Here is a 24,398-nt window from a genome sequence, read left to right on the forward strand (position 1 = left end):
ACACCCAATTGCAGACTTGAAACTCGTGGCCGACATGTTGTATTCCTTTCGTGATCTTTGGATTGTATGCATTTATTTCTTATTAAAGTTTATATTATGTAGGTAAATAACGCATTTGCCTATCTATTTGATATTAGTATTCTTCAGGATTGAAAAAAAGTGTGTAAAATTTGATAATTTTATCGCGACCGAGTAACACGGCGAGGCAATATAAACGTCCATACAGGTGAGACCTCTACAGCAAAGTACTTTGAACTGTTTAGAGGTCTGTGTCGTATATAAAGATTGTAGGGACAGCAGTAATGAAAAAGAAATATGGCGGACAGTGCCTATTTACGAGCGGTGTTCAGCTTTATGGCTTCCCGATCGATTTTATAAATATGTGTAGAAAGTCACTTGTCTGTACTTTTTACGATATTACGTCATAGTTAACTTTGACATCATGATATTCATTCCTGTCTATAGTTTTCAGGGAATGTATCTGAAAGGTTTAAAAGTGAGCAATATCAAATAAATATTAAAACTGCATGTTTACTAAACACAGATGCTGTCGTTAATGGTAGATGTACAGAATTTATTATATATTAATAACCAGCATCAAATAAACGGCAGTTTTAAACATTTGTTTAAAGTTAAAAATTATTTATAAACTAGTTGAAACAACTGAATACAGAAATTTTTATGCATATAAAAACAGCTTAGCGCAGCTGAAAGATCAATTTTTAGAAAATATGAGTACTGATGTGATTTGTGCTTGAGATTTACCCCGATTTACCCCGATTTTTGTAAATCGATTGAGATTAGTAAAAATGTGCCCTATTTTGATGATTTTGTAGAAGGTTTAACAAAAGAGAAGTTTAGCAAACCAAGGTATACGCGTACATGCTCACGTACGTGTAGAAAAGAAAATCTGTGCATTACGTCATCAGTTTGTGAAATGTCGTACCCGAATAAACATACGTGGTAATTGCAAACCATCTATTTTAACAAATATGTTTATTTTTCTTAAGCCTAAATATCTAATGCGAATACTGAAAACAAACGTAAATTCTCATTAAATCTAAATATTTATTGCAGTTTTGATATAGGTATCTCTTCACCTAACACATGCAATGGCTCTGTTATTTTATTCATGTATGATAAATAAAAATATACATATATAAACAATGATTTTTAATAGAATAACACATGCAGGATTCTCAGTTTTAGACTGTTATAAAATTCTCAGCTAAGTAGGAGTGGGTATTTAAAATAACAATAAAACGTTTACAGATACAGGCACACGTTACAACTGCTAAACAAGAAATGTAATGCGAGCTGGTATTCGCAGTTATAACTTGTAACCTACACGAACAAATACGCGTACCTGTTGGTCTGCTAAACCTCTCTAATATCTTTATGAAACAAAATGTCTCTTTCAAGCCTAAGGTAGAACTTCAAAGTACATCACATGACAAAGGGATTTTCGTAAGAATATTTATGATTCAATGTCATAAATCACCTGCGCCGATGTAATTTAATTAGATCATTTGCAATTTTAGGATTAAGCTGTCACGTTATTAAGAAGTGCACATAACGTCACAGACATCAAATTTAATGTATAACATCCTTGTTAATAAATGTTAGAGATTTTGAGAAACATCCTTAGTCAAACTATTTTTGCAAGGATTCAAATAATATTTTTTTCGAGATGTATTTAAGCTCCAGGACGCCTTCACATTGCTGCGTTACGATTTTATTTTTGAAATGATAGATCTGACTATATATCTGTAAAGGTGTTTGTTAAGGTAGATCATTTTTCATTCGTTAATTTTCCTATTTCATGATATATGTAGGAACTTTTAAAATCAGACTTATATAATGGTATATAAAACAAATCGTGTATGAGTAAATTGAGCTTCAAATTAAATGTTGCCATACAATGTTTTCGAAATTTGGAAATAGATGAATAGCGATGTTAAGCCTTACTTACATAATAGCAGTACATAAATGTATTTGTTACTGTAACAATATACATACATTCATTCATTACAATTGAGATAGTTTTCAATCATTTTTTATAAAAATAAAACCTTCTTAAGAAAAAGTATGTTTAATCATATGTTATTGATTTGATCAGACGCACACAAGCAAACAGCGCAGTTTAACATGCATAAAGTGATAACGTTTTTTATACCAATTTTTTTTCGACCGAGAAAAAATTTAACATGCTTGTGCTTCATGAAACTGGGTATCGTATTGTGAAATGAAATTCAAAATATATTTGAACGTTTTTAAATAGATAAGCATTATTTTATTTCTAAATACCCTTAAACTGAAATACATTTTTGCATTTTTGTCTTACGTAAGTTGAGAACATAAACAATTATTTGTATTATTGGTTGCATTAAATTCGACAGGAAACTATTTCAATGATGACAGTACATATATTTGTAATGCATTTCATATGACAATTAGCAAAATAACACGCTTGACCGATATGTTTTCTTACAACCCTAACATGAACAATCTGTTTGAACATTATCATTCACATACAAGTGTAATGGATGGCTAGCATCTTGGATAAGTACAATGTTATAATTTGATTTTGGATAACTCCTAATTCACTAACAAAAGTAGGTTTGACACAAGTAACAAATTAATTGTTGTTTGATATCTCTTACATAATGCCTCTCGACTTCTTCTGCATATTGAAATATCTATACAATACACACAAAGTTAAATCAAATTATAGAAGTCTGTTGAGGCAATGTTTTAAAGTTTGAATAAACTGTTTTTCTTTAACTCTTCTTTCTGTTGCACTCTCTGTAAAAAAGTAAATAAAATGAAAACACTTTGAATTGCCCTTGTCCGCATACATCAATGTGCTCGCTGAGTTTTATTATCCGGTACTCTGGGTCTTTAATCTGCTGTTTATGCACCCGGATTCTTGTTCGTAATGTAGTCCCTGTTTCGCTGATCTAAAGTTGGCTGCAACCATCACATATAATTGTACTAATTAAATTTTTGGATTGATATGACATGTCCTAATTTATATGGAATCGTTTTCCCCTGAAGTCAATCGAGCTGCCTTGTTTTAATCAAAGTACTAAAGTACTGACAGAAGTTGATTTTATCGATTATCATTCATTTTAAAATCAACGATACGTTACAATGTACTTTCTCGGACTTTTCCGACAAGAATTTTTGGGGAAAAAAAACATATGAATCGTGTTGTATAATGATTAAAGATAGAATTGATTCCATCAAACTATGTGTAAATAATCTAGATATTAAAAAAATTGTATGGATCCAAGCAACAATGAACTCTAGTTTCGTTCAACCAGATGCTCGGCTGTCTCCGTTGATCTCCAACTAACAAGAGAATGTGTACACCAGGTCACGCACTAGCTTGTCGAAACGACCTCTTAATATAGAATGACTCTCTGCTTGTCGGAGATTTACGGAAACAGCCGATGGTTGAACGAGACTTAAAACTCTGGGGTATGAATACATACGACTGCAAAAAATATCTAAATTGTTCGTACTATTTAACATCTGACCATTTTCAAGGTATTCATAAATAAGTTTTCTAAAAACCAATGCTTCAAGATACATTACATCGAATTTATCGATTATTTTCAAGAACTAAATCTTGTATCAAAATCAACTTCCCAAAACGGGCCCGTGCCGCAGCATGTCTCCACATTTAGATACCGTTTTAATTGACATGTAATGGTAGATGAACAAAGTATCATCTTTAGGTTCATTAGTTGCCTTTTGCTCTTAATAAACTTTAATTTAGATAAAACGCGAGCCATATCTTCGTCTGTTACAGATACAGTTTTGAACAATTCACAAAAAACTTACATACATATCGCTAAGAGGATTTGCAGGGAGAAAACTTTTTGCTTGATATAGATGAAGCATTTCTTAAAGTTTATTTGCGATTTGTTTACATAATGTTTTTGCTATTGCAGACCTTTTTTTAAAGGATTGTGTTGTAGATTCAAACCCGAAATATCTGCAACAGTACAGCTGGATATATGGTATATCAAGTCGTGAGTTGGAAAAAATGTGTTCATCTATTTTTTGCGTATATTCTAGTAACTTAGAAAGGTATCTATAATACCCCTTGAAATCTATTTTTAGGAATAGGACATACAGATGGTTACTCATTAAATAATGTCATCATATGCGCTTGAAACAAATTCAAATAGCAGAATTTAAGGTGATTTATCAACAAAACTATTTAAGCGTAAATTAGACTTTAATTTAGTAGTTTTCAAACGTTGGTAGTTCTCAGTTGTATTACATGGCCCTATCCAAAAACGCTGTATTCTGCGAAGGTTTCAAATATACAGGTAAACAAATATGTATAGACATGCTTCTATCGCATTCTTCAAGGTTAATTTAACAATACATGTATACATGTATGCATTACAATAACAACTTTTTTGAGACGAAGTAAAAAAAATGGCTTTGAAAAAGTATGTTATGTGACATTTTATTGCTTTCGTCAGGCGCATATGAAATGTAACAATGCATAAATGCATAATATTTTGATATTATCGATACCACTCCCCATGCCTTTTAAACCCACACTCTCCTTTCTATGGCGAGAGAGAAATGATAAACAAGTCAAAAAATAAGACAGTCTAAAGTCAATTTAATGGATGTGTGCACCTAGACACTAGGTCTCTAATTGTATCTTAATATTAACTATATATCCACAAGTTTTCACAGTAGTTGACACAATTTTATTTTAATGTATTGTCTTCTTAAATTGAGATCATTTTTTTTTTGCTGCATTCAATTAAGCAGAAGTTTATTTAATTAAAGAAAGGACACAAATCTGTAGTGAAAAACGATTCTAAAAAATCTTCGATGAATATAAGTCACACACACAAGTCCAGAAGAATACGTTATTATTGAAACAGAAATCACTATTGGTTTAAAAAGTCAGAATATGAGAAAATAAGAAAGAGACAATGTCTACTTTTTACGGTTTGTTCAGAAATACGTTCAGCAGTAAGGAACGTTGCAGTAGCCATATCGCCTGTTTACATTGGTCGTGAAACACCATGGTTTCAAGTCGCTGTCAGGGTTACGACAGTAGTTTTCCTGGTCGCCTAGGTAACTGAAGCTGTGGGTGAAGGGAGACTGGCTGTCCCAGCGTTGACACGTGTCGCCTGTCTCCGTCACGCTCTGAGTACCGTAGTACTGTCTACCCCTCAGATCAGAGTTTGGGATACACTCCAGGGGAGGGGACACTGTAAGGTATTATATCAGTTCAGTTTGTTATTGAATAACTTGCATAACATATTGCATGCTACGAAAATATCGATATTTGAACTTTAACTTCAAAACAGCGTTTTCCAAATGCACTTACGACTAGCGGTCAATTCTATGATAGCTTTTAAATTACAAATTAGTCACTTTTTTTTATTTATCAGCTGCTTAATTCTGATGGAAGAAATCAAAACTATTAAGGTTGAATAGATTTATATAAGTATTGTTTGTTGAAGGTCTTTGTACGGGAATAATCCTTTTTTAATGACATTAACATAATTTCCTTCGTAAAACGCAGCCCATGTTTTGATAACAGAAGATAAACGTGTTCCGTTGAATCAACTCAATTTACAATTATATGAATGTCTGAAAAGTGACTGATTGGCAAAGTTATGCCATTGAATTACACTTGGTTAACTCTTTGTTACTTTCCAGTTGACTAAGTGGGACAGATGCATAACGGGTATCTAAAGGCAGCTGAGTGGTCAACTAATTAAACATATCTACATAAAAATTTTAAATCTAATTAGATAAACTACAAACTTTTTAGTACAGAAAAATCTATAAATTTAAGCATTGAATTTTTAGTATTTTTCTATATTTGTCTGTATATTCTTACACAGTTTTCCAAGCGATCAATAAAGTCGAGAAATAGCCATTAACATCTATTAAGACCCACATATCGCTTTTAAAATATCTACAGAGAGAATTTAACGTAATCTGTCAATAGAACTGATACAAATTGTTTGATTCTATTCACATGTATGCATTTGTGAAATAAGCAAGATCTTAAGGTGTGTTTATAATGCGGGGATCATGCATGGCATAAAATTGCAGTAAACTTTGATTCTTTTTTAAATTTCTTTTGTTACAAAAACCAAAGGAAATAATTAGAAAAAAATACATGTAACTGTAAGAATTGTACGGGTCTTCTATAAGGCTGTTCATCCATAGCAGAAGTGAATTTTACATTCTTTGATGGTATATACTACATTAAACATGTAATTTAATATCATAATGAGGCGAAGAAAAGACAACCTATATTAAAGAGTTGTCTGCCATTTGCAATTATTAAAAAAGCCCCTTCGTATCACATTAAGATTTTAATGATCTGACATGAATTCTAATAGTTATGAAATAGGATAATTACGGTTTGACCTCATTAATTCCAATAAGAACAAATCTTTATAAAAAACCCAGTAAACATATAAATCAAATTTGGAAGACATTGTTAATTTAGCAAATGCCAAAATATAGAAAAATCAAGATATATATCCTTCTTTAATCCTTAAATGGAGGGAAAAAAACCTGTTAAACGTACCACAATCCGGAATGTCACAAAGTTCCCAACGTTTGTACGGATCTGTGGTGTAACACCACGGCGATGGTTCCCCATCCGGGTTTCTGCAGTAGTTTTCAGGATAGGAAGTGTATCCATGGGAATGTGGAGACTGCGCACTCCATACCTGGCAAGTCCTTCCGCTTTGTGTGACGTTTCTCTTCCCGGAATAATCCCAACCATTGCTTGATCTTTTACAGTCCTCTTGATTTCCTAATTCTGAAACATTAAAAAGATGCAGTACTAATCGGTAATTTGAAACATCTCGGCTGTCTTCCATTCAAGTGGCACGATGACTTAAAATAGATGTTTTACTTTTTGATTATGTCAATGTCAATAAGAAGAGCTACTTGAAATTTCATCATAGGAAGGTTTCACGCATCATAAGCCATCACCTATCAATTTACAAGTCATTGAATCTCATCAGGAAATCGCACATGTAAACAAACCGAGATGTTTGGACATTGGTTAGTGTCACGTGATTGCGATGTCTATCTAAAAATAGTTACATTTGATTTGACAACTGGAAAAAAGGCTTTGAATTTGACGCTATTCGTTGTCTGTGGTAAGGAATGTGCATTTATAGAGAATGCATCTTAATAAACATATAGTTCTTGAAGACATCATATTTCAATGAGATGTTTCTGGCTCATGATGTATGCCACGCTGCAGTAGTTACATTCCCCTGCGTTTGTGTGGCTATGAAGCGGAAGGAATACTCTATATTTATGTGTTTGCCCAGCGCTTAATTCTATTTTTCTATTTTTAATTTGATTTATTTACTTTTGAATAAAGTAATTTTTCAAACGTTCATCTTTTCATATATAATATTTTAATATTTGCTAAGTCATTGGTTTGTGCTTCACCATGTCCCTTTAATACAGATAAACAATAAAAGTATAAATAGTTTTGCTCAATCATATTTCGAAAATTTTAAGTAGGGTTTAAGATATTGCTATCCCGTATCTATTTAATTTAACACGAAGTTTCTTTTCCTTTTAGCGGTGATTTTTTGAATATCAACAAAAAATCAATGCAGTATTTAATATATAAATATATCTAAGTTTTTTATTGCATTAATACAATACTTTGAAACAGTGTCCTGTTTTATCAATAAGGAGACAATTTTCAAAATGCTTAAATGATTAACAGAAGAAAATGAACTTACAAAACATTCAAATTCACTCATTCTGGCAATATTTATAAAACGCAACCCCATGTTCCCCTTTCTTTCTTATTTCAGATATATGGTAAACCTTACCTTGTATTTCGCAGTTATCGCCCGAAAAACCATTCAAACAAGTGCAGGAATATGAGGTTCCTTCCACTGAACATTCTCCTCTGTTCTTACACGGATTAGGAAAGCATGGTGAATCAGCTAAAATAAAATGACTTCTTTAAACAATCATTATACTGTAAACCCTGACTCAATCCTGCCATGTCTCCGTAAATCCGTATAGATACTGTAAACCTATTTCATTACTAGTTCATTACCCGTATAAATAGATGCTGTAAACTCCTAGATTTACCTCAATAAATAAACCCAAATATTATCTTCATATCGTGAATAACTGCTGTTTATGTATTACATTTCATAAATACGAAATAATGAGTGCCAAACTTGAGTTGTAGTTTTACAATAAAATCGGTGTTTTAAAATTCACGAAGAAGGGGTGATGTTGCATATACGCGGTTATAAAAATTCGTTTTTGACTAGAAATGTACAGCACTCGCTAATAAACCTATGATAACAATGATCATCGTAGCAGTTTTATAGTTAATATTATTACTGGAAATTCCTTACTTTACGTGGGTACTTAATTCCGCGTTTTCCATTAAATCGCGAGAACAAAAAATCGCAAAAGCCGAACTTTAATCATACTTACTTGTAATAAACTAATCTCAGAAAAATGAAAGCGAAATTTTTAAATTTGGAGAGGCACTTCTCGCAATTTTACGCAAATATTAATTCCTCTCGTTTAATTGCAAATTTACCGTATATAAACTATGAAGAAAGAACCCCAAAAGAAATCAAGTTGACTAACAACAATATATTAATGCAGTCACCTTGCTTTGCATTTCATTCTTTATATAAAATACAGACTACAGTATGAAATGAATATTCATTAAACGTAAGAGCAACTTTTATGTTTTTCAACATTTAAAGTTTTTTTCAATGTATGTAAAAATGAAGTATGAATAAATAAATAACCCAAAAATAACAACAACCCCCCCCCCCCCCACCAAATACACTTTTAAAAAGCTTTGACAGTTTCAAACAAAAGATACATTAATTACCCTTACTTTAAATCTGTGGAAAATCTAACAGTACAACAGATCTTAGATTTATCTATGCTTGATTTTACCTGTGTATATTTAAATGATATTATTTTATAATCGGACTGAGTAAATGTACACTGAACTCACCACACGAAGGTATATCACAATACTCTTTCACCAGTCCAGTTCCGCTCTGAACATAGCACCATGGTTTAACTGACTGGTCTGGATTTCTACAATAATTTTCGTCCTCTGACATTTGTTCTACAATGATAAAATAATATTGGTTCTATATGACATAGGTATAGTATACATTGTACACCAACACATTTTATAGAACTCGACAATGTATAGCAAAACCAAACATTTTGATCTAATTGTATCGCAACAGTTTGGGTTGTTTTTTAAGTTATTCTTTGAACGACATTTTCTGCAGAACGAAAAAACATTATTGCATTATAATTCTAGTCAACTCTCACGTCTCTGCGTATACACCCCCTCCCCCCCCCCATTTTTAACCATTTAACATACTGAATATAACAATTCATTGTTGTAGCGATACAAGCACTAGAAATCAGATGATGTTGTCATAATTAGGTACATATATCTATATTTTATACCTCCTTACTTACCATCGGTCCAGTGTTCACAAGTTTTGCCAGTATTCGTTACGCTTTGTTTTCCTGCGTAATCCAAACCCCGACTTGTCATTAAACATTCCTGTTCGATTTTCTCTAAAATACAATATTAAAAAGACAAGTATTAATTATCATTGTTTTCAAAATGATAGTAAAAACATGCATATATATATAATGCATTGGTATATTATCATTGTACTTGGCCTCTATATGAAAGCAATACAGTTGCATCAATATTAGATGTGCATGTACACACATTTCTTTGGACCCAATTGTTAAATTGATCCAGATATCATTTTTTTTGTTTAAGAAGAACATAATGCAATACACCCCTATTAGTGTTCTCTATCATCTCTGATATTAGTACCCGGTCAACATTAAGTAAGACTTACGGAGAATTCAGCGAGAATAAAAAATCGCGAACAGGAAATTTTTCTCCTTATTTCTTATTGTTATCAACTCTTAGAAAATAATGGCGAAATTTTTAAATCCACGAAGCCTGCTTCTCGCGATTTTACACGGATATTTATTCCTCGTATTTGATTAGGTATATACAATTCGACAATCTTCTAATAATCAAGTTAATATAAGTAATCAATTGGTAATGGCTTATTAAACACAACATTATTGTAATTAAATATCAGTAATATCAACGAAATAAAATAAGCTTAAAACTTGGTCCATGAAAATATAACGCTTAATGAATTTTAATCAGGGCTCATTATATCTCATGAACGTAAAATTTAAATTATATTATCGAGGAATTTTTAAATGCTATAAAAGCAAACCAAACAGTGATGAACAATTCACGAACATTTGGTCAATGCGAATACAAATGGTTCAGTATTACTCACCACAGACGGGTACATCGCACAGCTCGTAACGTATATCCGGGTCCTGTGTATAACACCAGGGCCCCTCGCTCCCGTCCGTGTTCCTACAGTAGTTCTCGTCTTTGGACAGGTAGTCGTAGCTGTGGGGGTGGGGGGACTGGGAGTCCCACCTCTGACAGGGGATACCGGTTTTCGTGTGACTGACAGTACCCATGTAGTCCTTGCCGGTCGGCGTGTAGGCACACTCTGTCGCAACTGTAACGAGAAAAAAAATGAACACTTAAGGATCCTCGACACCACGTGACTCATTATGACAGTAGGTCACAACATGGCGATTAAACGCATTTTTAAACAGTTTATATCTCCAAGATTTGATGTCTAACTCTTGGTAGCTTTGTCAACCAACTCTAAGATCTCCAATACTGCAAGGAATTATATTTTCATGAAAACAGTAAAATTTAAGACGATGATTTTTCCCCCGAAATTGAAAATTTTCTTTGGTCATTTTTCAGTCGAACACCTGCTAAATCTTTACTTTATCTAGAAGAGTGCTCCTATATGTAATAACTTTTTCATGAGTGATTAGGACCCTAAAGGAGACTTCATGGTCAGCAAGTTACTCATACCATGAACTGAACTAAACTTTTTTTTTTAATTTAAATTTAAAACGATTGATAAACAATTCTAACACTTTATATTGTTATCTTTCGTCGGCACTGATGTTTACGCGAGCGGGGTCATTGATGTAGGAGGAAGCCGGGGTGACCGGAGAGAACCAACGTGTCCAAGCGGGCAGCCACCACACCCTTTCACATACAACCACTGTCGATCACGGGGATCGAACTGGGTTCACAGCGGTGATAAGCGACACCCTAAAACGATTGTCTCAATAATATTTTAGAAATTTTCCGATATATAGCATTAAGTGTAAGAGGGAAAATCGATTATTTGAATTTTAAAATCTGGAATAGTTTGCTATGTAGAGAGTTTTACTTTCAAAAGAGGTTAAGTAATTCAGGATTGGCCACGACCATCTTCCAATTTGAGTTACAATGGAGCCGGGGTTTACTGTATTAGCCGTATATAGGGTATCGTATATAAGAAATACAGAGCATTTTTTTAATCATTGTGTTGAACAGCTACTTTGATTTTTGTACAGTGTACTATTCATACGTTTATTGTGTTAAATGACGTTGTTTCAGTATGTTTCTTGTCTTAATTCATTGGGTAAATAACTGTAGTTTTTTATTACACGGGCAAAAATGTAACTTGTTTGATGTTAGTAAAATCTGCTATTTTGTGATCACATAAGCTTTGCAGGTGATAATGATTTGTTTGTATTATTTAAGGATTCAACTCACAGCAGTATGGAATACTACACCAGTCCCATCTGGTTCCGGCATCTGTGGTGTAGCACCAAGGGTCGGGCTCGTCAGCGATGCGACAGTAGTTCGAGTCCGATGCTAAATACGCGTATTCTAGGGGGAAAAATGAAGATAAAAGTTTTTATGTATATATGAAATGTAATGTATACATTGGAATGTTAAGCTTTTTTTCGGGTGAGGTGATGAAGGTGAACAGTTGCATATTAGTCCAACATGTAATTGAATTAAATTCAGTGCTATATTTCTAATATCTTATACACCATCATGGTGACTAAATGATCGAAACATTTCTAAAACATTTCTAACGTACGAGAACCAGGTGTGTGCGGTGTATTGGACGACCAGGCCTGACAGGCCACGCCCCGTTTCGTGTAGTTGCGTGTTCCATCATACTCTTCTCCAACTCTGAGACAGTCATTGAAAGTATCAGGTCCTGTAAAAGAAAGTCATTATGCAGGTATATATACTGTACCCATATGTTTGGTTGTAAAGTCTGTATTTGTTTTTTTGTAAACATCCGAAAATGTAAAATATATACACATGTATCCATATTGATAAATAAATTAACAAATTCTTTTAATAAGGTTTGCTATTTTTCGAACAATAAATTTTCAATCTAGAATTAATTTTTTTAAGCAGTGAATAGAATAAGTTTCTTGTCTAAATTATTTAAACCATTATCATTATTTTTTTGTGATTCTTAAAAGCATACTAAATATCTAAATGTACATATATGTTAGTAATCTACTAAATTTTCCATAATAACTATCAGTTATTAAAAGTATTTAGGTTGCTATCGGACCAACTAAAATTATTGATATGGTAAACTATTAATTCCTACCCGTGATCTTCAAATATATTATTCTGCGCATTTAAAAAAAAGGGTATTCTGATTCCGTCTTGACATGTTGAAAAAAAAAATCATTTTTCCGTTAGAATTATTTATTCTAAAACAAATCGATTACCACATTGTCCAGTTTCCCAGGTGATCTCGTCTAACGCTATGTCACTGTCCCACGAGTCTCCTGTCACTGCTTCAAAGGACAGCTGTGGCACAATAATAAAGACTAAGACATAGTAACGTTAATCACATACTGTGAAATCGATTAAATTCGCAGGCCCGAATTTTCGTGGATTGTTGATATTTAGCTTATTCGTTGAGATATAATTTTGTGGATAGGTCGGTTTTCAATTTTAGTAAGAGAAATAAAGCTCCCGAAAGTTCTTGTCTTTGAGGATGTAAATTTGTTGAAGAGGGATAACCACAAATACTACAAAATTGAACCACCACGAATTTGAATGATTCAACACTATTCTAATTGACAGTTAAATTTAATACAGAGAAAACATTAACATTTGCTTTATATCTTATGCGTATGAGAATAGTTATTACACAGTTTTGTAAATCAATTAAAACAAATTAATCTGATACTCAGTATTTTTGCTAAGAAGATTTTTTGTGTCTTGGAAGAGAGGATGTTTATATTGATAAAATAAAACTACTAACACAGATAGGGAATTGTATAACGGGAAGGGTGGGGTGATATTCCGTTATGAAGAAAACCGTACCTTTAGTCCTTGAATTGCTGGGACGTCAACTTTTGCTGTTAACCAATCGGACCCTTGATTTCCTTCTTTTGACCACAGAACATACTTAAGCGAGTTTGTTCCCTCGGCATACAGAGTCAGTTTGTACACGGTACTCCCAAACATGTTATAGGCAAACGACAGGCAACCTGCTTGCTCTGCGATTCGATTTTAGTAAGATAAAAATAAAACAGTGTGTTAATGAGGCATTTATACTCTTCCCTTGACTGTTAATCCCAGACGATCCCAGTGGTTAATATCAGCGATTCAAATTATTTCTATTATTATGAAACCCGGTAACGTTACTTTTATGAATGTCTACACAAAGTTAATAAAAATTCATGGAATAGTTAACCCGTTCTAAATTACATTGTATAAATTGTATAGATATATATATATATATATATATATATATATATATATATATATATATATATATATTTACCAGTGTTTTTATCAATTTACATAATCAACTTTTTGTTCATATCAAATCTTGAACAAAGAACATTGCAGTTATTATTTACTCGGTCAGAGAAAAAAAAATCAACACTAGTTAATGTACCTGGTAATGCGACGGTTGTCTGTAGAATGGCTTTGTCGCCAGGAACTCTGGGTAATGACATCTCAGCAAATATAAAGCGTTCACCTCGGAAGGCGTCCTCTGGTCCTGTCCATTCGGATATTGTGTGTCTCTGTAAATGGTGATTGCTATTTATATAGTTAATTTTATAACTCCTGAGAATCAAAAAAATGTGTTTACGTTTTTTGTGTAATTATTTTACAAATGTGTTAGTTTTAACACCTCCTTCCCCATTAGCACTATCCCCCCTAAAAAAAACCACACTCAATCACAACCAAGTAACAACAAACTAACAAATATTACCATCCTCCTACCAAAACAATATTAATACATTACTAACGCTAAATTAACACGTAATATGAAACAACATATACTGTGAGCAAGATTCTTTCGTTTGCCTTAGAGGGATGACTTACAAAGCCTGGTCCCCACTCAAATTCATCTCCTTCCTGCACGTTGTCAAAGAAACATTTTTCAAATCTTTCGAACGAACATTTCAGTTTTGCACCGTCTAAACAGAAAATGAAATGGACATCATCAATACATAAATTACGTTAAATGATCGCCGTTTATATTTCCTTTGTAAGTAAGTAACAGACGCCAACATGGCAGAACAATCCTTTTAATTATTTCTTAAGTTATTCATGTACAAGAATGTCTGGTTTTCGACAATGCAAAACGCTAGATAGGTTTGTCACTGTGTACGAAAATATGGCGGGTGGGTTGTTAGAGTACAGAGAAGGATTCCTTCATCTTCATCTATGGACTTAACAACCCGACATATTACCGTAGACGGTCAGTAACAAACATTATAGGTGATAGTACTCACCAACGACCTGGTCACACTTGTCCCCCGTGTAGCCTGGCTGACACACACACTTGTACTCGTATGACTTCCTCTCGGTGGGAACACATATTCCGAACACACAGGGACTGTCTCTACAAACTAAAAAAAAATCGCAGATCTTAAATCACTTATTCCATTTTTGTGAGTTATTTATTCCCAAAATTTTGTCGTTTTGGACAAAATCGCAAGACTATAGAATTTGCAAGCGCCAATTTTCTATAATCGTTTCATATAGTTTACAACTGTGTCCATATAAAACAGGCATTTGATGAATATTCTGCCAAAAATCATTTTCTGTGCCGGTTTGTTTGAAACTCGCTTTTACATTGGCTAAATGAATAAATTTTACTCTTTTATAACCATGATATGGTTTATAAATACTTATTTAGAAGACATTGAATAAATTTCTATGATTAATAAATCAATATATTTTTCCTATATTTGCTATTCATTTTTAAAGTTTGCTTTATAAAACACAATGCATGTAATTTAAATCAAGCTAGAAATAAATACTGCTATTGGAAATATAAAAGTTTGATCTGTGATCCTGCAGACTCAAAAAGAATATCCCTTTATGAATTGACGGACAGAAAACAAAATGATGTTCAAATATCTACCTTCCCTCTCCTTTTCAACATGGAGTTTGAATCCTTTCTTGGTGACCCTTCCGCCTGCAAGTTTGGTATCCATGGTGATGATCATCAGAGTGGGAGAATCGATAGAGCTCAGGAAAGTCTCCCCAACAATATCACCACAGCGCCTGTAGGCAAATATTAGAGTATTCACAAAGCACTAATTAATACTAAGTTCCAGCCACACGTTTTGATCTTGAATTACACATTTATTTTTGAACATCATTTGATTGTAGTTTGCATTCTTTGAAACATTGAGTTACCGAAGTTCCACACTTGTCTCCCTTACACCTTACTGATTAGGTTTCTAGAAACATCTTTTCGTCTCTTTTTTCATTCGAAATTCGCTAATTATGTTTCAAGAAATTATTTAGAATTCAAGGAATATTAATCGGTTGCAACAGTGCATTAGGATGCCAAAACTGCTCACATTGTGTGAGATACGACAAAGCCTTACAAAGAACATTTATACGCAGTTTATTCCGATCTAAAAAGAAAAATCAAATTAATAGCACAAAACATAGATTAGATTTCTTTCTGCATACTTACCGGATTCCCTGCTGGCCAGGAAGGTTGTATTGAATCTCCAGCCAGTGGTAACAACGGAGTGTATCCGGGTTATAGGCCATGTGGAGGTCATCTATCGTCATCTTGATGATGTAACCAACAGGCACCTATTACGACAGCAGATTCAAATCATAGTTTGGTTTTTTATTGGTATGTTAGAAAATTATCCTAAAAACAAACTTTTACATATTTTGGTAAAAAATATTCATTACTTACATGTTTTCTTCTTTTTTTTTTTTTAAAATACAATACATGTTAATTTTGTAAAGAATACATGTATCATTTACTTGTAATTCAGCGTTATTAATTTATCACAGCAGAAATGTATATATTTGGTCCTAAAATAGAATAGACGATGTGGATGTTATCTTTCTTACATAATAATCATAATGAAAAAACATGTTATCCTCTTTAAATAAATTATGCAAGAAGAAATTACCGTGACTGCCCATCTACAAATTTTGCCTAGACCCATTGGACCCGGGTAGTTCGGTGACGTAATAAAGGCTACTTTCTCTCGTTCCAAGACTAAGTCGTTTTCTTTTAGATGTACATACCCTCCACAATCTAAAAACAAAATGACGGAAGATTAGAATACTCTGTCAAAATTCTTGCTGTGAATGAAAAAAATGTTTCTAATCGAAACATGACAATTGAACTGAAAATGGTTTCATCAAACATCTTCCTTTGTTTTATTTTAATGAATCAGATATATAAAAATACTATTAAAAAATTCTTTTTATCTTTTTACCTACCACCCTAAGCAAATAGGCCAACACAAGTTTAAACATATGAAAATCTGCAGTTAATATGCATTAAATTGTACATACAATTTACATACATAGTACTTTAACCCGTTTGATTTTAGCACACGTTTTCAAAGAACAATTCATTAAGTAACAACTACTATGCGTGTTTTTCTTATTATACCAGAAAAGTCATAATTTTACAATGTAACTCTCCATTGTATGATATTATATAAATAGTGCCTGTTTGGGAGGGTAACAGTTGAAATTGACACCCCGAGAAAACCATTGTCAACCGATGCAAAGCGGAGGTTGACAATGGTTTTCGAGGGGTGTCAATTTCAACTGTTATCCTCCCAAACAGGCACTATTTATTTTGTTATACTGAATGTCTTTTTTAAAATTTTTAAAAAATTTTACTGCTTTTATATAGGAATAACGTGAATTCTACAGCGAACCGTACGCGCATAAGTTTCGCGCATGTAACATTTTTTAATGTTACCCGTTGCCAAGTGCGATGTTAACGCTGAGGGTAATAGTAAATATTATTAACTGCGTCTTAACCAATCAGATTTCAGTATTTAACATGAAAGTATAACAATAAGAGTTAGATTACCCGGATCTGTGACAACAGTGTCACAGGACACTCCACTGAATCCCTCGGGACACGTGCACTGACAGTTAGCGTTGACGTATCCTCCGTTCTGACACACTGGTGGCGATATACAGTGTGCTACAAAAGTAACGACAAGCTATGATATACTTCTTTAAAAAAAAAGAAAATAAGACCACTATTCTTCCATTCTGACACACAGATACGATACACATTATGCTACAAAACCCATTATCTAAACATTTATTTCAAGGCGATGTTAAAAAGAGTCCTGATATTATAACGTACCTCGAATTTGATTTGCTGATAAATGCATGAAAATATGAATAAGATATTTTTGAAAAATTGTATAATTATAATCTATTCTTTACTAGGTATCTTGCATTCAGTGTCAACCATGCTTTTAAAAAAATTCTAGGTCTTATGGAAATTAATACTGTATATATAATTAAGATATTTGTAAGATATTTTTATATAAAAAAACTAAATATTGGAATGTAAATTAAAACAAAATCCTAACCAGCACATTGGTACTGGTCAATGACGTCCTTGAGGTCGTAGTAAGAGAAGATCTGACTTCCAGGAAACTCCAGGAAATTCAGGTTTTTGTCCTTCAACTCTATGTCAGCCGTCTCAGATGACTAGAATAATCATATTAAAAGAAATTACAATGAGTTATGTCGACTATTAGCGATGGGAAATTTTAATCTTTTTTAAATATATTTTTTGTATAACTTCTCTTTTTATATGAAATTAGCAGTTATATGTACGCAATGCAAATACAGAAGTTGTCTCATTACCATTAAACCCCCGTTACCACTACATCCCTTCTATTCACTATGATTAATTGTAACAAAATTCGCGTCAATTTCAGAGAAACGTGTATTCTAATGTTTGTTAAAGGGATAGCGAGCGAAAACAGATAAATTATATTTGCTCTGACTTTTGATCTGTCATCTTTACTTACAGAGTACCCATAATGCATCACGCTCCCAATATCATAGGGATTCCGGTTGTATGTGTTGAGCCGGTAGTAGTTGTATCTTCCCGAAATATGGATATTATCCCAATTGATTTTGACATACCGATCCCGATCGCTCCGCGCATGCTCGTGTCTTTGGCCAATCCGATGCAACATTTCATGAACCGCAACATCAACCTAACAATATAAGGCATTGATAATAAAACAGGTTCAATTGTTTATATTGAACCTATGATCCGGAAAGCTTAGCTAAATATACCATTAATACGTGTAGAGTTGTTATGAATTCTATTAAATAAAAAAACAACAACAAATGCTCAAAATATACAATAGAATTCAATGCGAGGACAAAAAATGAACAAAGAATGAATAGGATTTTTGTAACAATATACATAATTATATGTTGGTGTAGGGCTGGATACAATAAAATGTTCTTACCCATCCGCATCCGGGCTCTTTGAAATTTATGATGTGTTCCCCGTCGCCGTTGAAACCGACCCCAGAACTGCAACTAGTTCCACTGGTAGGCAAACAAATACATTGAACTTTAGTTGTGTATTAGGGTTAAATTTCATTTTGCTTTTCATCATTTATTTTATTTTCGGATAATAAACTCCAAGAAGCAATATCGGTTTAAAAAACAAACAAATAAACATCAATAAATTGCAAAAAAATGTCATCATGTTTTTTATCTATATATACAAATTTTGCAACAACAAAAAATAACCCAATACTGCAAACTGAAAGTTTTTTTTCGACACAATTTTTTGAAGTAATACGTATGAACCTGTATTGTCAACGTTAAATAACCTCACCTAAATTTTATTGATCCAATGTTTGCCCTAAAGTCAATCAACCTTATTCAAGTTCTTTTTTTTTAAAAATTATCTTTACTGTACAAATAATGACCACTTATCCAAAATGAAGCTGAATGTAAAGGTAGATTGTACCTTCTGACGAGCACATAGCCCTCGTGGCCTACTTCCGCTGCTACTTCCGGTGATTTCGGCTTCCACCTTACACAGGTAAAATTATTAAAGAGCTCAATCGCTTGCAGGAAGTAACCTCTATTAACATCTGGTATTAAAAATGATATTAATTGATTTAATAGCACAATTAACAAAAGCACAGTTTAAAATGTCGAATTGTTAATCAGATATTCGTTACAATGGTCATAAAAATAAATACCAAGGCTGGCGTCAAACACATAGGGGACAATTCCCTTGGGCCATTTGCCCCAATTTGGGCCAAAGTTCCTCTTTCGTCTTCGTTTCTAAGTAAATAGTAAATAGTAAATTCGGCTATAATTTATTATCAACATTTCATTTAATCGTGTATTGTAAACACAGAATTTCCATAACATGATAGTATCAACAGGAATTAAAAGCAATACCTATAAAATCATGTTTTGTAGACAAATTACATTTAGTGTATAATTTAAAATTTTTTAGATGTTTATTAATATTCTCAATATGAGAAACAGATTATTGTAACTGTATAGCCAACACACCGGTTTTCTAGAGGGTTTTCTTTTGTTCTCGGTCTTTTTCTCTGAATCATCAGGTTTGTCTAAGCGTCTTGCTTGTAGTCGTTTTGAGTTTTCCGGATGAAGTCCCTTGGACTGGGCAAAAAAAAACCCAAATAAACACGTTATAAAACACATAAAGACAATAACATTAACACAAATATACATATTGTAATACATCTTACGTGCTCTTAAAATAGGGTACACTGAATGTATACACTTTGAATTTTCCTATTTCATAACGAATTGCTTATAATTGCTTAATGATTGATTGTTAAAAAAACCGCAGCAATGTTTTTTTGTAAAAAGCTCTTTCTAAATACTGATTATTTAACCAGTGTGCTTCCCTTGTTTTTTTTTTTTACTTACGTGTTTAACTGCGCCATCTACTCCTACCCCCATACTAAGAAACAGGCGCATGTCTGGATCATCCGGATCGATATCCTATAAATTGAAAACCCACGAAACATCATCATTGCTTGACACTAGCAACGTTTTTGGCATTTCCGCCAAAATATAATAATTTTTTAATCTCTGCCGTATAAGGTATTTGGTGAGGGTTGGCGCTGGGTGTATGTTTACAATTTTTTTTTCGAAATATTAAATAAACAGGTACACGTACTTGTACATTAGAAGACCTACATGTTTATAAGTTGAATATAAAGCAACAACAATTTCAAATTCGTGAAATTACGATTGACAGAGCTCGTTTAAAAATTAAATTTTTACCAACAGTTTTTTAACAGATATATAACAGTTATATTCAAGCAAATAATATAATATACTCCTGGTACTAAAACTTTAGACAACTGAGAAGAATAATTTAACTATATAATTAATTCATTTCATCATTTTCAGAAATGTTAATAAGTTAGTTTTATTTAAAGATATGCTTTGACATTGACTTCGTAGGTCGTTTAAATTTCTCTTCGACTAGTAATGTATTTTTTTTCTGGAAACAAATATCATTTAGAAATATCTTTTGTAGATTTTGAGATTTACATCTCTCTCTCTCTCTCTCTCTCTCTCTCTCTCTCTCTCTCTCTTCCGCCTCGTTGTATTAAATTGGCAAAAAAATGTATAAAGAACCTGAATGAGTCAAACAATACCAATACAAATTACATCGAGCATAAACCCTGTAAAAATTATTCACTATTTTATATTTAAAAAACCTGAAACACATCTCTTTAATCCAACTGTTTCTACTTCGTGGGGCAGATTTAAAACACCATTACATTGAATTAATGGCAGCGTATTGAACTTACCGGTTGATCGATTTTATTTTCCCATTTACGAGCCGTCGCTTCGTTCTTTCCGTCTTCATTATCGGTCTACAGAACAAGTCAAGCATTAAACAAAGCGTTAGAGAAAAAACTGACGTGTTCATAATTTTTGTTAAATGTATAAAAAATTGAAATGCGTGAAACAAATAATACTTCAAAATACCACCTCGGTTACTTCATTCTTGGACTTTTCCTTAAGATCTTTTGGTTTGAGGGCTAAAATATGTAAAAAAAAAAAAAAAAAGGGTAAAGTAATAATACATTAATACATGTATGCACGTTAAACTAATTTTCTAGTAAATATAATTTATACCCCTCTGCTGTTTTCACTTTTACTTATTCATAATAAAGATTTTTGGTAATCAGATTCAATTTATAATTCTTAAGTCCGAGATCTGTTTGTTAAGTCTTGAAAAATCATTTAAAGAAAACAGTGGTAGATATTGGCGTCGGTAGTCGAGTGGTTAAGGTGCAGGACTCATGACCGAAAGAAGGTTGTGGGTTCGAAAGGTTGTGGGTTCGAATCCTGGCCGCGGCAAGTCGACGTTGTGTCCTTGGGAAAGACACTTTACATGTAATACCTCACTCCACCCAAGTGTAAAATGGGTACCCGGCTTTAGACAGTGAAAGATATTGTCGGAATGTGAGTGTTTGAGCGCCTTAACGGCTGCCGCACTGAGAATGCTCTGGAATGCTTTAAGGTCTGCTGGGGGTAATAATTGTAAAGCGATTTGAGAAATTGATCGCCAATTTTAAAAGCGCTATATAAAAACTTGCAATTAAATTATTATAGATATGTGTTACAGTTGCTTTTACTTCATATTTATCAATATCACTTTATAAGATTATAAAGATGGTAGACACAATCTGTTTTTTTTTTCTTTATATATTAATTTCTATTCGATACAAATGTTCACTTTAATAAATGTTCACTTTGCTTGCAGCTGATGAAAATTCATTATTATGCAGTCTTTAGAATTACGCTCAGCTGGACGAGATATTTATGAAGAAAAGGTTTGAGGGTACCCTAGCTGAATGGCTATTGCAATTAATTCATTGAAACAGACCTAAGAACTGGCAACATTCTCTTATAAAAAACATTAATTGATTAAAAATTTCGAAATCGGAAAATTAAAGTTAGTGATATGATAATCTTGGAAACAGTAAACGGCATACACAGTCAACCCAAATTTACAGGAAAATTTTTCCCTTTAAAAGATGAATAACACGTTTCTTCATCAAGCAATGTGTTGAAGTATTTCTTCATCTCATTTTTAATGCAGGGGTCGTTTACAAGATTTGAATTAAATCAAGTACACGACTACAAGTATATATGCTAAATAAAATTCAAATACACGACTCATTGAACGAATCAAAAATAACGTTGCTTTATTATTAATGTTAAAGCATAAAATGTTCAGGATTTTGGTTTTAATCAATAGCGCATAATACGCGAATTTAAAATTTAATTTTATTGAAATTATTCAAAACATTTTCCGGAATACAAAACTACTTAAACTCTTTAAAATCATTACAAAGTCAAAGGAATTGATATTTTATTCAGAGTAGAGTGAAACATGAAAAAATATCCCATAAAGAGGACATTCGATGCTTTAGAATTAGAATTATGTCGCAACTTTAATCTGTGAAAAAAAAAGAAGTTCTTACGTGATTTGTGTATCTTTTCCTTAGCGGACGCTGCAACGACCAAAATCGACAGGACCAGGAACAAGACATATGGCTTCCACATCTTTACCCCCATCTACCGTCTCTGTGGCGACACATCTCTCCCCCGGTCCAATTTATACCCAGAACAATCAGTCTCACCATAGAAATTGGACTGACAAGGACTCTTGTAGTGAAGGCGTTGAGCTGATTTAATTCATCACCAAGATTTTGGAAAATACGGAGTCTTTTTTAGGGGTAAGATCTTAGGCCTTGTAATTTTTGTTTATTGTTGGTGAATTAACATGAACGCCTGTTGCATAATATGATTGACAAGTTCATGATTTGACGCTTTTTTACCCCCCTTTTTGGAGAAAAAGCTTAATTCGTTGAGTGACGTATGTCATTAGCTGAATAAGGTCTCCCAGTGAAGGGGGTTTTAAACGAACTTGGAGAGGTTATAGAAAAAATTACCCTTTATTATACATTCCGCATGCTGGGCTTTAACTATAATGTGTGTTGACCTTCTAAATTAGTGGAGTTGTTAAACCACTTAATTCGATATCTTTATCTGCATTCATCGGCGACATGAAGAGTTGCCAATCACCTTGCTTTAACGTCTTCTGTTTTTGCATGTTCAAAAAAAAAATGTCTGTCTATCAATGTCTCTGTAAAACTGAATTAGTTTATTGCGAAAGCAAAAAAATAACAAAAACATATCTGTCAATGCCCTCTTTCATTTTAAAAATTGTACTGCAGTTTCATCTGAATTCAAAAGTGGTTCTGTAAATGAAATATTAATTTCTATAAGTTGCACTTAACCATGAGGGTAGATACTCAATATTCGAAATTAAAAAAAAAATCGTTGACACATTTCTGAATTGCGCCATATCAAATAATCTTGACGCATATCGTACGGACTCTAAAATTGCGATGTTGAACACGTGCTTCTGATATGAAATTTTGAATGTTTCGCTAAGTCAATAATATTTAAGAACTAATAAAAACTTTGAAAACGGGTTATCAATCTGTTTTATGAATTTTCCTCGCAACATTTTATGACATTTTTATTTATGTTTATTTTGAATTTTAAATTAATGCTTCAAGATTTAACAAATGATCATTCCATCCATAAGAATTCAAAACTTCAGTTACACTCTATCATTATAAGAATGTTCTAGAACAAATGATGAAAGACTCGAATTAATGTTCGGTTTGTAATAAAATAAGTTTTTTGTAACCTCATTAGCCTAAAACTGTCCATTCTGTACGACAAACATACTGATTGAGGGTGGAAGAGCCGAATCTGGTTCTTTTTCTCAAAGAATTGACAGTTTGAGGCTAATATCGACTTGCCACATTACCTTCTCTGTTTTAAGAATGGACACTTTTAGGTAAACTTGTTGACAATGCTGATAAATATTTTCTTTTCACTTGATACAATAAAATCAGTCTTAGGTAAAAAAAAAATTTTGTCACTGAAAGTTTTAGGTATATGCAAGAGATTTATAAAAGCTGTGCTTAGAAAATTTCAAATTTATTGCCTCTTCTTCTAAACAACGCAAATAACATTTTCTCGACTGGGGACTTCATTTCTTATTTAACAATATTCAAAAGTGTAAAAA

The 24,398-nt window shown here is 32.8% G+C and overlaps 1 protein-coding gene across 1 annotated transcript; it reads right to left on the reverse strand.

Moving 5' to 3' along the window:
* Positions 1–4,470: 4,470 nt before the first annotated feature.
* Positions 4,471–22,954, reverse strand: LOC105334384 (uncharacterized). The gene is made up of 27 exons (XM_034466188.2): positions 22,777–22,954; positions 21,275–21,324; positions 21,091–21,156; positions 20,195–20,269; positions 19,811–19,921; positions 19,489–19,573; positions 19,251–19,377; positions 18,739–18,820; positions 18,286–18,477; positions 17,839–17,959; positions 17,322–17,438; positions 16,399–16,526; positions 15,942–16,066; positions 15,378–15,520; positions 14,743–14,859; positions 14,330–14,424; positions 13,896–14,025; positions 13,316–13,491; positions 12,712–12,793; positions 12,057–12,179; positions 11,723–11,839; positions 10,383–10,616; positions 9,523–9,624; positions 9,038–9,154; positions 7,872–7,988; positions 6,593–6,829; positions 4,471–5,252 (listed from the first exon to the last, which is right to left on the reverse strand). The coding sequence occupies exons 1-27, from the start codon at positions 22,868–22,870 to the stop codon at positions 5,005–5,007; spliced, it is 3,411 nt and encodes a 1,136-aa protein (XP_034322079.2). The 5' UTR covers positions 22,871–22,954; the 3' UTR covers positions 4,471–5,004.
* Between the last annotated feature and the right edge of the window lie 1,444 nt (positions 22,955–24,398).

The sequence above is a fragment of the Magallana gigas genome, chromosome 1, assembly GCF_963853765.1.
Source record: "Magallana gigas chromosome 1, xbMagGiga1.1, whole genome shotgun sequence".
Lineage (NCBI taxonomy): Eukaryota > Metazoa > Mollusca > Bivalvia > Ostreida > Ostreidae > Magallana > Magallana gigas.

Bases quoted from the DNA above. Each gene is read 5' to 3' on its own strand.
- LOC105334384 (XM_034466188.2), bottom strand. From the start codon at position 22,870: ATGGGGGTAAAGATGTGGAAGCCATATGTCTTGTTCCTGGTCCTGTCG. The intron at 17,960-18,285 runs GTAAGTAAAGAT...TGATTATTCTAG, and splicing joins TGATGCATTATGGGTACTCT to TCATCTGAGACGGCTGACAT. The intron at 11,840-12,056 runs GTACGTTAGAAA...TTTTCCCCCTAG, and splicing joins ACCGCACACACCTGGTTCTC to AATACGCGTATTTAGCATCG.